The sequence below is a fragment of the Aquarana catesbeiana genome, linkage group LG01 (genome assembly GCF_042186555.1).
Source record: "Aquarana catesbeiana isolate 2022-GZ linkage group LG01, ASM4218655v1, whole genome shotgun sequence".
Classification (NCBI taxonomy): Eukaryota; Metazoa; Chordata; class Amphibia; order Anura; family Ranidae; genus Aquarana; species Aquarana catesbeiana.
Genome location: NC_133324.1, coordinates 888,697,096 through 888,715,029, shown reverse-complemented (window position 1 = coordinate 888,715,029; position 17,934 = coordinate 888,697,096). Strand labels below are relative to the sequence as shown.

The 17,934-nt window shown below is 40.9% G+C and overlaps 1 protein-coding gene across 1 annotated transcript in view; it reads right to left on the bottom strand.

Annotated features, from left to right (window-relative positions):
* Positions 1 to 17,934, bottom strand: part of NOP14 (NOP14 nucleolar protein) — a 58,230-nt gene that overhangs the window by 15,533 nt on the left and 24,763 nt on the right. Inside the window, exons 10-13 of the mRNA XM_073610876.1 lie at positions 15,608 to 15,693; positions 12,160 to 12,295; positions 9,899 to 10,000; positions 4,827 to 4,980 (exon numbers count right to left, since the gene is read on the bottom strand). Coding sequence (XP_073466977.1) covers positions 4,827 to 4,980; positions 9,899 to 10,000; positions 12,160 to 12,295; positions 15,608 to 15,693 — 478 coding nt within the window. The remainder of the gene's footprint in view (positions 1 to 4,826; positions 4,981 to 9,898; positions 10,001 to 12,159; positions 12,296 to 15,607; positions 15,694 to 17,934) is intronic.

Sequence of the window (17,934 nt, the reverse complement as noted above, 5' to 3'; positions counted from 1 at the left end):
AACCTGCATCAAGAGAAATACATGGGTTGCTATTGCTGGCCACCCCTTCTAATAATGCAGTTGACTGGCATTTACAGAAATCCAGTGGTTTTCTAAGTCCCTAAAACACAACAGGTACACAGAGGAGGAGTTCTGACTTCACTTGCTGCATGATTGTTTTGGGTTAGTGTCTCAAAGTATAATAGCCAGGCAAATAGGATTTTCAGAAGGCATTTAGCAATAACAGCCCCATATGCCTGTCAGTACAGGATTTCTCTAAATGCTTGCACGCCTTCCATGTGCAGACAGAAGGGAAAACCTAAAACAAAAATAAATATTACACCCTTGCCAAAAAAAAGTAGCAAAATTATAATCTCCTTGTCCTCTGTAAAGCAGGTAATACTACCAAAATATCTAACTGAATTAAATGCAGATTGTTCCTAAATAAGTCCTGATTATTCTGGGTGAATAGAGCTAAGCAGTATTACTGGCAGATAAGGAACGTGTCCCTCAGCTTAAGTATCTGCAATTTGCCTTTACAAAGGGGATACAAATGTCAGAAAGGACCCAACCCACTAGAGAGGAATCATATTTTCCTAAAGCTGAACTCCAGCCTTAGCCCTCATTCTCACAAGGCGGATCTGCTGCCACGGATTCCGCCAGCTCAGCGGGAGATCTCTCCGTTAATCTCCGCTGAGCCGTTCAGGTCCGCGGTTCAGGACCGCCGACAAAACTGACAGGCGGACCTGAATGTTCACGTGAAAGGTAGAGGTCGACCGATATATCGGCCGATATTAGGCTTTTTTTACTTAATCGGCATCGGTTGATTGTGCTGATAAAAAAAGCCGATTATAACGATTATAACTTCAGCGGGACTTGCAAATGACTTCTGTAATAGAAGTCAATGCAAGTTTCCTGAGGTTATCTGTGGAGAGGATTCTCTCCTCCTCTGGGCAGCCTGCCAAGTCTGATAAGAAGATACATTGTATCTCTTCAGATTCTTTTATTGATGAGCTGAACTCTGTGTGGAGGAGTTCTCAGTTTAACCATTAAAAGACTAAATCTTTTTTGACATTTGTTGCTTACAAGTAAAAATCCTGTATTTTCTGCTAGAAAATCACTTAGAACCCCCAAACATTATATATATATTTTTTAGCAGAGACCCTAGGGAATAAAATAGCGGTTGTTGCAATATTTTATGTCACACGGTATTTGCGCAGCGGTCTTTCAAACGCAATTTTTTAAAAAAAATTACACTAATGAAATAAAAAAAAAAATAAGCAGTAAAGTTAGCCCATTTTTTTTTGTCCAAAAGTTTTGATTACCTGTTTTTGTGTATTTAATATTTAAGATATAGTTATTTTTTTTTAATCTAAATTATACATACAAGTGAACTGATTGGAGGTTTGTTTTGTTTAATAAATGTTTAAATGTAAAAAATTTTCTGTATCACTTATTACTTAAGGTTGCTTGCACACTGGAGCGGGCAGGCATTGACGGTAAAACGCTGTTAGTTTTAGCGGCGCTATTCGGCTGCTAGCGGGGCGCTTATAACCCAGCTAACGGCCGAGGAAGGAGTTAAATGCGCCCATGAAGCGCTGCTGCCGAAACGCTTTGCAGGCGCTTCGGCAGCGGTGCGCATTCATTTCAATGGGCAGGAGTGGTGGAGGAGCGGTATACACCGCTCCAAAGATACTGCTTGCAGGACTTTTTTTTAACATCCTGCCATTGCATCGCCTCAGTGTGAATGCACTCTGGCTTTCACACTGAGACTGCAGGGGAGCCGTTTTACAGGCACTTTACAGGCGCTATTTTTAGCCCAAAAGCACCTGAAAAACGCCCCAGTGTGAAAGGGGTCTAACTGTTAGATTTTATGAGATGAAGGGAAAAAAAAAAAAAGAAAAAAAAAAAATCGGCCTAATATATCAGCCCAAAAAAATCGGCATCATATATCGGCCATCAGCATCGGCCAGAGAAAAACCCATATCGGTCGACCTCTAGTGAAAGGGGCCTTACACAGTCGTAATTCTCCTCTACTGAAATTGCTTAATCTGATTTCACTGCATACTGTGCGCGTCCCATGTCAGTTTCTGCTATGGACATTGCTAAAATTATAAAATACCCGGGGAACCCAGAGGAGAGGAATAAGGTGGTGAATATAACCAAATGGTGAGCATGGCCAAAAACGTGCTACAGTGGGAGGGGCTTAAAAGGGCACTGTTAAATAAAACCTGGGCCATTGTACCTAGAAAATATGCTTTAATTACTGTGTCACAAGAGTGAGTCTAACAAACCTCTGCACAAGCAGTTAAAGAGGAACGTCACCCAAAAAGGTAAGTTACACTTTTCCTCCTCCTCCCATCCCATAATTGGATTTTTTATTTTTTTGCAGGGGGAGCGGGTACCTAATTTTGACAGGTACCCGCTCCCACTTCCGGTCAGATCGCCACGGCAAACTGAGCGGAAGTTCAACCCCCCTCCTTCCCCCCCCGCATGTCACAGGAGACTGTGGGACCATTTACGGGGCGCAGTGCAGCTTGCACCTGCACAGTGGGCAGCTGGCTATGAAGCCGCAAGGAATCAGTCAGCTGCCCACAATTAGAATGCCGGCGCCTGGACCCAAAGACCGGCAAAGAACCGAGTGGGGTGAAAACATCACTGGATCCTGGAACAGGTAAGTGTGCATTTTTAAAAGTCAGAAGCTACAGAATCTGTAGCTACTGAATTTACATTTTTTGTTTACCGGGTGAAGCTCCTCTTTAAAAAAAAAAATAAATAATAATCTTATTAAAAATATAACTTTTAGCACACAGCAAACCTTAAAAAAAGAATATCATTAAATAAAGTCAGGGACTACATAGGAACCACCAACTGTTGGGACAATGCACTTTAGTAGGAGTTTGTAATATTTATTATAGCATAAAGAATGAAGGAGTGGAGAGTAAAAAATTTACTCTGAGTGCAATGGTCAGGAGTATGAAACTTAAAACATTAAAATGAAATGTATATAGTGCATGTGTCAGGGGTGTGCAATGCACAGAGCACAGGGTTCAGGAGTTCATTATGCAGAGGGCAGGGGTACGTAATGCACAGAACAGTGTACATGGGACCAAAAATGATCCCCTTCTTCCAAGTACAAATTAATTATGGGTGTATAATGTAGGCTTCCTAACCTCAAGTACGAGGAGGTGACAAATCTACTTTCACTGTTAGAAATGGCCCAGAAGCAGGGCAATGTTATTATGGAAATTTCACCTATCCTTTTATTAACTGGGCAGACAGAGGTGCAAACTCTGCTAGGGCTTGTAATTGCTGGACACTTTCATGGATCATATGATGGAAGTCCAAAATGGAAATAATCCTCTGTTGGACATATTAATTTCAAACACCACAAATCTGACTGCAGATGTGGAAATTGGGGATAATTTGGGTAACAGTGATTACAGTAATTCCGTTTGCTGTAAATTACAGGGAAAAAAAAAAAAAGCATGAGGGTATGACAAGAACACTCAATTTAAAACTTTATTAAGCTGTGTTTCTTACTGATTGATACTAAATGGGACCACATTTTCACAGCAATGAACACTGAAGACAAGGGGAGTGTTTTAGGGGCATATTAATCAGTGGCATTGGGCAACAAAAATAAAAGAACAAAAGTTAAACCTGGGTGGCTAAATTTTAGCATATGAGAAACAAAAGGCCTTTAAAAATATGACAGAAGGGTCACCATCAGCATTTTAGAACTACAATTAATGCAAAAGTGCAAATCGGAACAGCTAAAATGGATTAGGAGAATCATATTGCTATAGAAGGTTGAAAAAAACAAAAAACAAAAAAAACAAAAAGAAATTCTTTAAATATTTAAATCGAAAAACCGTAAAGGCAGAGCATTTAGGTCCCATAAAAGATGAAAAGGAGAGGTTGGTCACAAGTGACAAGGAGAAAGCAGACGTTACGTTTATATGAACAAAAAAGAGGGGTATTCAAAACACAGAAATGGTAATATTGTGTTGACAAAAAAAAAAAAAATCATTGTATTGTTTGCATTAAAAAAAGTAATTATGTATTAATGATTATAAAGCTGTAGTATTTTTTCTTTGGCTTTAAAGTGTTACTAAACCCAGGAACCTGCATTCACTATATCTGTTCTGCTACAGTACACAGAACATGGAAATTACATTTTTTTTTAGAAAATATAAACTGCTAAATGCCTTTTCTCATCAGCAGTATATAGCGGTCTTGTGACTTCTATCGGTGTCTGGTAAAGCTTGTAGGAGAGGTTTTCATTCTACTCTAACTGTCCTATGAGCCTGCAGGCCCCCTGACCCTCTTGACAGTGCTGATTGGCCCTGTGCTGATCACATGCACACTCCCAAGGAAAAAAAAAAAAAAAAAACTGTCCAGCAATACACATCAAACTGAGCATTTGCAGAGTGACTCCAAAGGCTCTGTTCTATCAGCAGATAGATTGAAGACAGTAAATGAAGGTGAGGATCAGAGAAGACAAGATCAAACAGCCTTTTTTTTTTATACAATGCGCAGGATTAACCCCTTAGGTTCCACAGTGAGTATATCAAGCATGCTTTACTGCATATACAGACTGATTTTACTGTTGTGGGTTTAGTTTAACTTTAAGGGGTGGGTAGCTAAACAGTCAAGAAAAAAATGCTAAAACCTTGAGCACCTGTTCACAATGACCAATCAGGTATAATATTTTATTCACTGGGAAATTAAAACAGACAAGGTTGCTGGGACCAACTGCTCAATTTTCTGTATATTTATTTTCTCCATTGTGTTATTATAAGGCTCTAATGTTGTCTTTGACTTTGTTCAATGTGAGTACATACCAATAGAAGGTCTGCGTGCTGTGGCCAAGTGTAGGATCCCCAGGAGGAAGTTAATGACCTCCGGAACAAACCTCTGTGACAAGGACACGTATTCCAGGAACATACAGCAGATGAAGAGACCTGCAGCCACATCTTCAAGTAAAGACACGGGACACTGAAAGGAAAGTTACACTTCTTACTAGAGATCTGGTATTTATGGAACGCATATTGCCACTCTTGCCATTTTTTTTTTCTAATCTAACCTTTTATATATTCATAAAGCAGAAAATTACAGGTATGAACTACAGTGCCTTGCAAAAGTATTCACCCTCCTTGGCATTTTTCGAGTTTTGTTGCCTCACAACCTGGAATTAACATGGATTGTTTGAGGATTTGCATCATTTAATTTACATAACATGCCCACAACTTTGTTTTTTGTTATTGTGATGCAAACAACAAATAGGACAAAATAACAAAAAAAGTCAATGTGCATAACTATTCACCCCCCTAAAGTCAATAATTTGTAGAGCCACCTTTTGTGGCTATCACAGCTCCAAGTCACTTTGGATAAGTCTCTATGAGCTTGCCACATCTTACCACTGAGATTTTTGCCCATTCCTCCTTGCAAAACTGCTCCAGCTCCTTCAAGTTGGATGGTTTGCGCTTGTGAACAGCAATCTTTGTCTGACCACAGATTTTCTATTGGATTGAGGTCTGGGCTTTGACTAGGCCATTCCAACACATTTACATGTTTCCCCTTAAACCACTCAAGTGTTGTTCTTAGCAGTGTGTTTGGGGTCCTAGCCTCAAATCACACATATAGAGTGGTACAGGTTTTGCTCAAGAATATCCCTGTATTTAGCACCATCCATCTTTCCCTCAACTCTGACCAGTTTCTCAGTCTCGACTGCTGAAAACCATCCCCACAGCATCATGCTTCCACCACCACGTTTCACTGTGGAGATGGTGTTCTTTGGGTGATATGATGTGTTGGGTTTGCGCCAGACATAGCGTTTTCTTTGATGGCCCAAAATTTCAATTTTAGTCTCATCAGAACAGAGCACCTTCCTCCATACATTTTTGGGAGTCTCCCACATGCCTTTTTGCAAACTCAAAACGTGCCATATTCTTTCCATTTGGTTATGATAGATTTGATGGTGCTCCTAGGGATCATCAGAGATTTGGATATTTTTTTTTATAACCTAACCCTGACTTGTACTTCTCTATAACATTGTCCCTTACTTGTTTGGAGAGTTCCTTGGTCTTCATGGCAGTGTTTGGTTAGTGGTGCCTCTTGCTTAGGTGTTGCAGCCTCTGGGGCCTTTCAAAAAGGTGTGTATATGTAATGAAAGATCATGTGACACTTAGATTGCACACAGGTGGACATCATTTCACTAATTATGTGACTTCTGAAGGTAATTGGTTGCACCAGAGCTTTCTATGGGCTTCATAACAAAGGGGGGTGAATAAATACGCACATGCCAATTATCAGTTTTTTATGTCTGAAAAATAGTTTTAACCACTTAACAACCGGCCCATAGCCGAATGACGGCTGCAGGGCGGTTGCTTAACTCTGGGAGGACGTCATATGACGTCCTCTCAGAATTCCCCTCTCGCGCGCCCCCTGGGGCGCGCACCCGAACACATCCGTGACCGCCGGGTCCCCAGGACCCGGCGCATCACGGATCCCGGTAAATGGCCGCTGATCGCGGCCATTTACCATGTGATCGCGCCGTCAAATGACGGTGCGATCACATGTAAACAGACCGGCGGCGTCTGATGACGCCGGTTCCTCTCCTCCCCTCCTGTGTACCGATCGGTACACTGTGGAGGAGAGGGAGATGGATGGATGGCTGCAGCGCTGTGGGCTGGTTGTGTAGTGCCCACAGCGCTGCACAGAGACATCCAACCATCCATCCATCCATGCTCAGCCATCCCCACTACTCTGCAATACTCTGCTATGCCCCACCTTACTCTGCAATAACCCAATATTACTCTGCAATACCCCCACAATACTCTGCAATTCCCCACAGTACTCTGCAATACCCCGCAATACTCTGCAATACCCCGCAATACTCTGCAATACCCCGCAGAACTCTGCAATACCCCGCAGAACTCTGCAATACCCCGCAGAACTCTGCAATACCCCGCAGAACTCTGCAATACCCCGCAGTACACTGCAATACCCCGCAGTACACTGCAATACCCCGCAGTACACTGCAATACCCCGCAATACCCCGCAATACCCCGCAATACCCCGCAATACCCCGCAATACTCCGCAATACCCCGCAATACTCCGCAGTACCCCGCAATACTCCGCAGTACTCCGCAATACCCCGCAGTACTCCGCAATACCCCGCAGTACTCCGCAGTACCCCGCAGTACTCCGCAGTACTCCGCAGTACTCCGCAATACCCCGCAGTACTCCGCAATACCCCGCAGTACTCCGCAATACCCCGCAGTACCCCCCATACTCCGCAATACCCCCCATACTCCGCAATACCCCCCATACTCCGCAATACCCCCCATACTCCGCAATACCCCCCATACTCCGCAATACCCCCCATACTCCGCAATACCCCCCATACTCCGCAATACCCCCCATACTCCGCAATACCCCCCATACTCCGCAATACCCCCCATACTCCGCAATACCCCCCATACTCCGCAATACCCCCCATACTCCGCAATACCCCCCATACTCTGCAATACCCCGCCATACTCTGCAATACCCCGCCATACTCTGCAATACCCCGCCATACTGAGCCACGCTCGGCTGTACTCGGCCTCTGTATGTGGCCAGGCTGTGGAAGTCTCACATGTGGTATCGCCGTACTCAGGAGGAGCAGGAGAATCTATTTTGGGGTGTCATTTTTGGTATGTACATGCTATGTGTTAGAAATATTGTATAAATGGACAACTTTGTGTTAAAAAAAAAAAATACGTTTTAACCACTTCCCGCCCGCCGACTGTCATACAACGTCCTTGACTTTTTGCGGGGATATCTGAATAAAGCCTGCAGCTACAGGCATCATTCAGATATCAGCTTTTTCAGCTGGCGATTCCCTACACCATAAGAACGATCATAGCGGCTGTTCCACTGCTTGATCGTTCTTACGGGAGGCGAGAGGGGATGTCCCCCCTCCCGCCGCACTCCGCTGCTTCTACCGACTCACCGCTACGATCGAAGCCAGGATCGTTTTTTTTTTTTTTTCTATTTCAGGCTTCCCAGCCTAGAGGTGAGATGTGGGGTCTTATTGACCCCACATCTCACTGTTAAGAGGACCTGTCATGCCATATTCCAATTACAAGGGATGTTTACATTCCTTGTAATAGGAATAAAAGTGGTCAAAATTTTTTTTTTTGTAAAAAAGCATCAAACAAAAATAAATAAAGTAAAATGAACAATAAAAAAAAAAAAAATTTTAAAGCACCCCTGTCCCTGTGTGCTTGCATGCAGAAGCGAACGCATATGTAAGTCCCGCCCACATATGAAAACTGTGTTCAAACCACACATGTGAGGTATCACTGCGATCGGTAGAGCGAGCGCAAAAATTTTGGCCCTAGACCTCCTCTGTAACTCAAAACATGTAACCAGTAAAAAATTTTAAAGCGTCGCCTATGGGGATTTTTGAGTAGCAAAGTTTGGCGCCATTCCACAAGCGCGTGCAATTTTGAAAGGTGACATGTTGGGTATCTATTTACTCGGCGTAACTTCATCTTTCACATTATGCAAAAACATTGGGCTAAATTTACTGTTTTGGTTTTTGTAAAGCACAAAACAGTTTTTTTTTCCAAAAAAAAGCGTTAAAAAAATTGCTGCGCAAATACCGTGTGAGATAAAAAGTTGCAACGACCGCCATTGTATTCTCTAGGGTCTTTGCTAAAAAAAACATATATAATGTTTTGGGGTTCTATGTAATTTTCTAGCTAATAAATGATGATTTTTACATGTAGGAGAGAAATGTCAGAATTGGCCTGGGCACTCCAGAATGCCTGAAGGTGCTCCCCTGCATGTTGGGCCTCTGTATGTGGCCACGCTGTGTAAAAGTCTCACACATGTGGTATCGTCGTACTCGGAAGTAATAGCAGAATGTGTTTTGGGGTGTAATTTGTGGTATGCATATGTGGAGTGTAAGAAATAACCTGCTAATATGACAATTTTGTGAAAAAAAAAAAAAAAGTAAAAAAAAAAAAAACTTGATTTGCAAAGAATTGTGGGAAAAAATGACAACTTCAAAAAACTCACCATGCATCTTTCTAAATACCTTGGAATGTCTTCTTTCCAAAAAGGGGTCATTTGGGGGGTATTTGTACTTTTCTGGCATGTTAGGGTCTCAAGAAATTAGATAGGCCGTCAGTACTTCAGGTGTGATCAATTTTCAGATATTCGCACCATAGCTTGTGGACGCTATAACTTTCACAAAGACCAAATAATATCCACCGATTTGGGTTATTTTTACCAAAGATATGTAGCGGTATACATTTTGGCCAAAATATATGAAGAAAAATTACTAATTTGCAAAATTTTATAACAGAAATGAAGAAAAATTTATTTTTTTACAGAATTTTCGGTCTTTTTTCTTTTATAGCGCAAAAAATAAAGAACCCAGTGGTGATTAAATACCACCAAAATAAAGCTCTATTTGTGTGAAAAAAAGGACAAAAATTTCATATGGGTACAGTGTTGCATGACTGAGTAATTGTCATTCAAAATGTGAGAGCACCAAAAGCTGAAAATTGGTCTGGTTAGGAAGGGGGTTTAAGTGCCCAGTGGTCAAGTGGTTAAAGTACCTATATATTTTTCTAATTTCACTTCACCAACTTAGACTATTGTGTTCTGATCCATCGCATATAATTCAGATTAAAAAAAAAACAAAACATTGAACTAAAGGCTGTACTGTAACAAAATAGGTAAAAAGCCAAGGGGGGTGAATACTTTTGCAAGGCACTGTAGAACTCCAGTTTACAGGGAAACCACCCTTTAGCTACAGCAACAAGGTTTTACTGAAGGTGGCACCTGTATAGCCATGATGCAGCCATGTCAGCTGGGACCATTTGCACAAGAAATACACAAGAAGTGCTCTCTTACCTTAGTCAACAGCTGGCTCATCACAGTGACAGCTGGAGTGATTACAGGGTGCCAGAAATCAGAAGTAGGAAATAAAATTGCAATGATCTTGAAGTAAAGAAGCTATAAGAGAGAAAAATAGCAACAATCACTAAGACACCTACACAAGAACATCTAAGTACAATCACCCTGCAGCAATTCTTACAGAGAACAGGTCAGATATTTTATACTTTTATAAAAGTAAAAAAATATATCAAATAACAGACAACACAAAATGCCTACTAGTTCTTTTGTTAAAAAAAAAAAAGCTTCTTTGTGCCTCTGTAAACTAGTTTCTTTTCCCAAACTTTAGGAATAAGCCCAGCTGACTGTTGTGCCCCTGTCCAATGATGGTGCCTTTAGGGCTCATGCGTGCGGGCATTCAGAGGCATGCTGTGTGAAGAGCTATTTGTTCACTTTTTGTGCTTGCGCTGAACAGTTAGCTGGCAGGCCATGTAAAGTGAATAGGTATGTATTGGCTGTATGGACTCACCTGCACTGCCGAGTTTGAAAGTTACACAGGGACAGGTGCATGGACTTGGATGCAGAGTCAGTGCAGCTCTTGACAATGCATTAGGCTCAACACTTGTGTGAATGAGACCTTAATGGCCACTGAGCCACTTTCACTTGACAGTGAGGTAACAGATCAGGGAAGTCAGTCCCTTACTAAAGTGAAAATATTTTTAGAGTAATGTTCCCTGTTTAATAAAGACGTTACGCACTCCTCCCATCTGGGGTGGTTGAGGGTAACCCCCTAAAAATGGAGAGGCAGGCTTTTTTTTTTTCTTTTGGGTAAATAGGGTGAAAGAAAGGGAAGACTCCATAACAAGTAGATCTGTCACCACTGGAAGGCAAAAGAGGAGTCAGGTCTGCCCCTGATGATGTCATTGATGACATGCTGCTTAGGGTGGAGTCACAGCATGCCACATCATCACGGGACATAGCGGAACTTGGTATTTAGGACATGCTGATGTTATCATTTGCTCATGTGAGTGTTCTAGTTTTAATTAATAAATGGTGTAAATGTAATTTGCTACACTAGGATATGCTTCCTTTCCTTTTTTTGACAATCCTGGGAGTTCTTTGAACTTTTCACTAGATTGGCTTGTAATCTTGAGAGAGTGCTGTTGGGGGAAGAAGCTGGTGGACCATCCTTACCTGAGGCTCCTTATGTTAGCCGAGGATTTAACCGGTTCCCAACTGGCGCACGCCGATGTACGCCGGCAGAATGGCACGGCTGGGCAAATGGACTTACAGGTACGACCATTTGAATTCCCCGCCATTGCGTGTGTGCCGCCAGGCCGGGAGCTCAGCGAGTCGGGATCAACCCCTTACTCTGATCTGTGATCCAGCAAGTCTCAGACTGGATGATCACAGAAAGGGGGCGCGCAGGCCGCTCGAGCACTCAATAGACATCCTCCCGGCAAAGTAGGTCCGTGCTGTAGCCGTCATTCGGTTATAGCACGGATCTGAAGCAGTTAAGTTACATTTATGTTCTTTATGGTTTCCTGCAATACTGTGCTAGCAGCCTCTTCAAAAGCGCTTTTGACTTTTTTGGTGCCCAGCGCCATTGTATATTTTTGTATTTTTTTTTTTTTTGTAGGCCTGCCATATCGTGCAAGTATGCCGTGGTTACTCGCACGTTATGGCAAGAGCTCACCCCCGACAACTCGCTGTTTAATTTTGTGTAGAACTGTTCATACAGTTTTGTAATCTTAAATTGGCACTCAAAATTTGTAACACAGAAGGAGCCTTATCAGTGAGATAAACCAATACCCAACTATTCAAATCACCCAGGTACTCTTGTGAGAAAAAAAAAAAAAGTTTTGGAGCACACTGGGCACAGACACATTTCTTTCGTACATGTTTCTAATCATCTTATTGACTCACAATTTAGAAAGCCTAAAAAAAACAACGAAACAAAACAAAACACACGGGTGCGCGTTATCTTCCCATGACTCTCCAAACACAAAATAAGAGAATGGATCTCAAATCAACCAAGATAAACAAGAAATCAGTCAGTTTTTAAATCTGATCATGTGATATCCTCCCAAGATTCTTTGCAGAGATTATTTCCATACTATACCACAGTAAAATGCAATACAATTACTCCACAACTACTGAAAGCAAATGCATTTATAAGGCCAATGTAGACTGATATAAGTGGCTACACTGTTTGTATGGGGCACAGTCACACCCAGTACAGTGCTGCATCATAATAAAGAATTGCTGAGACTACATACTACGTGTAAAGCGGGGAATGCAGCCCGGCCTTTAGATTCTATCGCTTCATCCAAAGTATGAGCGATATCCCGCAGGGCCTCTCTCACACACTCCGCTGCCGTTTCTGGGAACATCTGGCACAAGCTGTATAGGGGCCTGCCATAAGAAAGAAAAGAAAAATGTTTTAAATTACACTTAAAAAAATCACATCCTTCTGGAAGATTTTAGAGCAACTTCTTTTTTATTTTAAAATGTATCTGCTACTATTTCAGTGGTTAAATAGTAAATATCATGATCATGAAACCTGCAGAGGGAAAATGATAGGATGTTTCTCATCTTGTGTCTATTTTTTGCCAGGTCTCTCACTATGACTTTCATGCTCTTCCCTACCAGCTTCACAGACAAGCAGAGCTGGCAACTCATGCCTAATAATATTGCTTTTATAAAACAGTAATAACTACAAGTTTAAGGGTGAGCAATTAATAGAGGACTCAAAAACAACAAAAAGGTTTCTATGGTTTGTAATGGCAGAAATATTTAGCTCATTAAAGCGGAGCTCCACCCAAAAAGGGAAGCTCCACTTGTCTGCCTCCCCCCCCCTCCGCTGACACATTTGGCACCTTTTGGGAGGGAGGGGGGAGCGGGTAACTGGTTTTGACAGGTACCCGCTCCCACTTCTGGCTCAGTCTGCTGTGGCGAACTGAGCCAGAAGTTCAGCCCCCCTCCTTCCACCCGCAGCCGGCCCATTCACAAAGCGAAGCGCATTCATGTATGCGCAGTAGAAAAATCGGAAGGTGCAAGGCTTCACTGCTGGTTTCCCTTAGCCAAGATGGCGGTGCCAGCACCAGAGAGCCGGTTAAGCGGCAGGGCAGGGCACGGAACTCCTCTTTAAAATGTATACTCTACATTTCTTTAAGCCCATGTCTAGGCAAAGAAACTACTGCATTCACACTGCAATGGTTAAATGTTTATGTCTAGAGGGCCACAAGAAGCAGTTTTACTTACTTTACTCCCCTGGGAGCTCCCCCTCTCTTCTCTATGTTCCAGCAGTGGACTGTCCATCAGCATCCTCCCTGCTCATTGCAGGGCTCTACAATGGGGCCTGATGATATCAAAGGACCTTAGAGGGCTGCAGCATAGGGGATGAAGCTTGCGGAAATCGGTCCTAAGAAGCCCATATATTAGTCATTTTTTTTTCATTCAACCAGAGGGTTGAACGAAAAGAATAAACCTGGATTTCCCCCATCCACATATTCAAGGTGGATGGGGGAATCCTTCCCGCTGAGCTACTGTTTTCTGACATTATGGTTAATTCCCCACCATCAGAATATACTGGCAGGAAAAATTCAAAAGGGAGGTTGTACAGAAGTCGATTGTTAGATCGATGTCTATACAACTACAGTGCCCATACATGGATTGAAATTCGACCAGTCCCTGCTGAACCAGCCAAATTTTCAGGTATCCAGGTATGGCCGGCTTTACAGCCTGGAAAGAACCTGCAGGAGCAGAAGATCAGTTAAGTCAAAATGCTTTTTTACAGTCCCCTAGACCTAAACAAGCAATGAATCTTGAAGTCTAGGGCAGCCCCCTGCAAAGGAGGTTTTTCCCTTGCTTGGAGTTCAGTTTTAATAATACTGTAACTTCTTAAATTTTGTTGTGAAAGTAGAGATCTTGGAGAGCTGATAATGTGCACAGATATTAAATTTCTGAACAAGACACTCCACAACAACATAAGGCTTTCTAGAAAAGTTTGTCGTCTTAGGTGGTCTTGGTAATAGCATGAGCACACAGGATGTTTATAACAGGATTTATAACTGCTAAGCAGCCAAAAAGACGATACAAAATTCAAAGGATTTACTTAACCACTGGGAACTTAAACCCCCTTTCTAACCAGACTAATTTTCAACTGTTAGTGCTCTCATACTTTGAATGACAGTTACTCAGGCATGCAACACTGTACCCATATGAAATTTTTGTCCTTTCTTTCACACAAATAGCGCTTTCTTTTGGTGGTATTTGATCACCACTGGGTTTATTTTTTGCGCTATAAATGAAAACAAGACTGAAAATTTTGCAAAACAAATGCATTTTTCTTTGTTTTGATTATAAATTTTTGCAAATTAGTAATTTTTCTTCATAAATTTTGGACAAAATTTATACTGCTACATATCTTTGGTAAAAAATAAGTGTATATTGTTTGGTCTTTGTGAAAGTTATAGTCTACAAAATATGGTGCCAATCTTTGAAAATTGATCACACCCGATCACATTTGACGTGCTGACGGCCTATCTGATTTCTTAAAACACTAACAAGCCAGGACAGTATAAATACCCCCCAAATGAGCACTTTTTGCAAAATAGACATCCCAAGGTATTTAGTATGAGGCATGGTGAGTTTTTTGAATTTCTAATTTTTTCCCACAATTCTTTGCAAAATTAAGATTTTTTTTTTTTTATTTTTTTCACAAAATTGTCATAATAACAAGTTATTTCTCACACACACACACATATCATATGCATACCACAAATAATTACAGCTCAAAACACATTCTGCTACTCCTGAGTATGGTGATACCGCATGTGAGACTTATTCCACACCCTGGCCACATATAGGTGTTCTAGGGACATAAATTGCATCTAATTTCTAGACTACCTCACACACTTTTGAAGGCCCTGGGAGCACCCGGACAATGGAAACACCCAAAAAATGACTCCATTTTGTAAAGTAAATACCCCAACGTATATTTTATGAGGCATAACGAGTCTTTTGAACATGTAATTGTTTCCTACAAGTTTTTGTAAAATGTGGTGAGAAAATGAAAACACATTTTTTTTTTTTTTACACAAAGTTGTCCATTTATAAGATATTTCTAATACATAGCATGTACATAGCAAAAATTACACCCCAAAATACATTCTGATACTCCTCCCCAGTATGGCGATATATGTGAGACTTTTACACAGCCAGGCCACATACATAGGCCCAACATGCAGGGAGCACCATCAGGTGTTCTAGGAGCATAAATTACACATCTAATTTGACTACCTATTACACTACCTATGACACTGATAGGCACTGTAGCGGCAGGGATGTGACACGGGCAAGCACGAGCACGGCTGGGGCAAGCACAGATGAGCATGGTTGGGCCTGGACCAGCATGGATGAGCAAGGACCAGCATGGCCGGGCATGGATTTACTCTATCTTTGGATGTACTGACAGAGTTGCTTTAAATTTCAAATTGCATAATTCTTACCGGAACTCAACAAGCTAATTTTTTACTAAACATGATAATTTGACACACAAAAGAGAACGACAGCTCCACCTGCTGGTCGTATAAAATATTGCAGATGCATTTTTCCCTAATTTCCTGACCTTTTTCCTTTTTTTTTTTTTTTTTTTCAGCTGACTGTGATAAAGAAAGCAAATAAGTACAAAACTACTATGCACCCCGCTAATTAATTACTTACAGAATCAGTTTGTCAACTGTTTTCAGATCCGGTGTTTCTTGCTCAGCCAATTCAATGATATAGTCCAAGAGGAAACCGAACAATTTCTATAAAAAAAAAAAATTAACAAGAAAAAACTTTGCACACAAAAGAAAAATTTTTAGAACAGCAATCAATTCAGCAATACAGAGCAAAAGTTGGGGAAAGGCAACGCTACAGACTGTCTACAAACTTCCAGTCTAGTTACAGGACACAGCGACTCTCTAAAGGGGAACTGTAATACTTTTAGCTCCCGTTCAAATTGATTGCGGCTTTGAAATCCTGCAACTTCATCTGAAATCACATGATTTCAAAGACGCATGTCAGTGCAACTTCAGGTGAGACTTGGTAGACGCGTCTATGCAAGTTGCACCCGAAATCGGCAAAAGTAGCGCAGGAACAAATTTTTCAAATCGGTGCAAACAGAGCGATTGCCAGCAATAGGCTGCGACATGTGATACGATTTTTCCTGTCAAATCACATGACAAGTTTGTTGTGAATTCATGAAGAAATATATTTTATATTTACTGGCAGAAACATGAGAGATGCTTAGGCCTCACCAAGTAGATGAACTGTGATGTTAAATAGTTGAACTGTTGCCCTCTTGGGGACCTTTAGGATAAAATGGACATTCTCATGTTTGAAAAAGCCTTCCTTTACTACCTCAAATATTGAAGACTTTTACAAGCATGTATTGTAAAGGAAGCTGTTGGAACAAAGACTATTCCTGTCACAAAACAAGGAGATACTTACATGGTATTGTGAATAAACAAACACTGCCACAGGACACAAGGAGACATAGACTTTTATAGCATAGAGATAGCCTCACATTGTGTTCGAATGAAGAACTGTTTAAATAGTTAACACCTTGGTTAACAGAACCATTGTATGAACTTTTAGGATGGTTTCGACAAACAAGTCATTTCTAGACACCCAGTGAGAATGTTCAAGGTCCCTCTCAACACATTAGTGAAAGTTGAATATTGTGCTAGTCAAAAATAATATAAGGTATCAATAAGGTTATCATAAGTCATTTTAAACTATCTCTGACATTGTAGGTCACAGAGACATTATAATGTTGACGTCGGCGGACCCAACAACTTTGCTATGAAGAAAATGTATATGAAAGTGTGATTTTATAAGTAGAAGTGTTTTAAGTAACGAATTAGTATTAGGAAAAACATATAATCATGATTATAATCATATAAGATTGTAGCCTACACTTAAGATAAACAAATGTTCAGTGGAGATACCAGAAGTTATACAGGTATCCATATGATAATCATTTTATGTGGTATTGATGAAATATATAACAATGTGTGTGTTTCCTAGATAGACCAGTTTACAGATATACATTTATAGAGATACAGTTATGTAACCAAGTTGTGTAATGATGATTAATCAAACTTATACTGAGTATATTTTACATTAGACCGATTACCAGAATATTTAAAAGTATATATTTATCCCTACCATTATACACCTTATGAAAATAGGACGTATTAATTTAAAAGGATGGACTCAAAACATGTGTGAGACACCTAGTGGTTGAAGGTGGTATTATTTGAACTCACTAAATTTCCAGAGGAAGTTAATAATTAAGTCTCCTAACCCAATGGGAAGTGAGCCACCTCCTTTTGGGCAGAGCCATTATAATTTTTATGGTCTTATTATCTGAAATGGTATTTAGAGGCAGGGAAGATGGGAGACCAGAGGACCAACGAACCAACGAACGGAAGGAGGAGAGAGCTCAGGGGGAGAGCTCAGGGATCCACCCTAAAGGGGGGACACTGGGAGACATACACTCCCAGACTGACACTCATGCACCATGCATGAATACATATCTTTACATTCATGAAGATTCCTCAACACCTAATACTTAGAACTCGGAGGTCACAAGAAGTAAATCCTCTTTAGGAGTATCCATTTTGAAACTACGGCAGCCATTTTAACTCTGGTAACTAGCCCATAGGAACTGCAGCCATCCTGGAATGGGTAATTATATCATGTTGATTTTATCTTGTATGTTCTCTCAAATATTGATATGTTCTCACAGATATTGATGTATTGAATATTATACAGTTGATAATCATTTTCCCGAATCAATAACCGCCTTGTAGATTTTTCTCTAAAAATTCAGATTTTTTCATTATATTTTTCTTTTTGCATAGTTGCCACATTTATTGACAAAGCAAACGTCTAATTTATTTCACAATTTTAACCACTTACTTACCTGCAGTATAGTAACGGTTGTACGTGTGAAATACAGATGTTCTGTTCAATTGTCAAGTTCACAAGGTTATTGATTC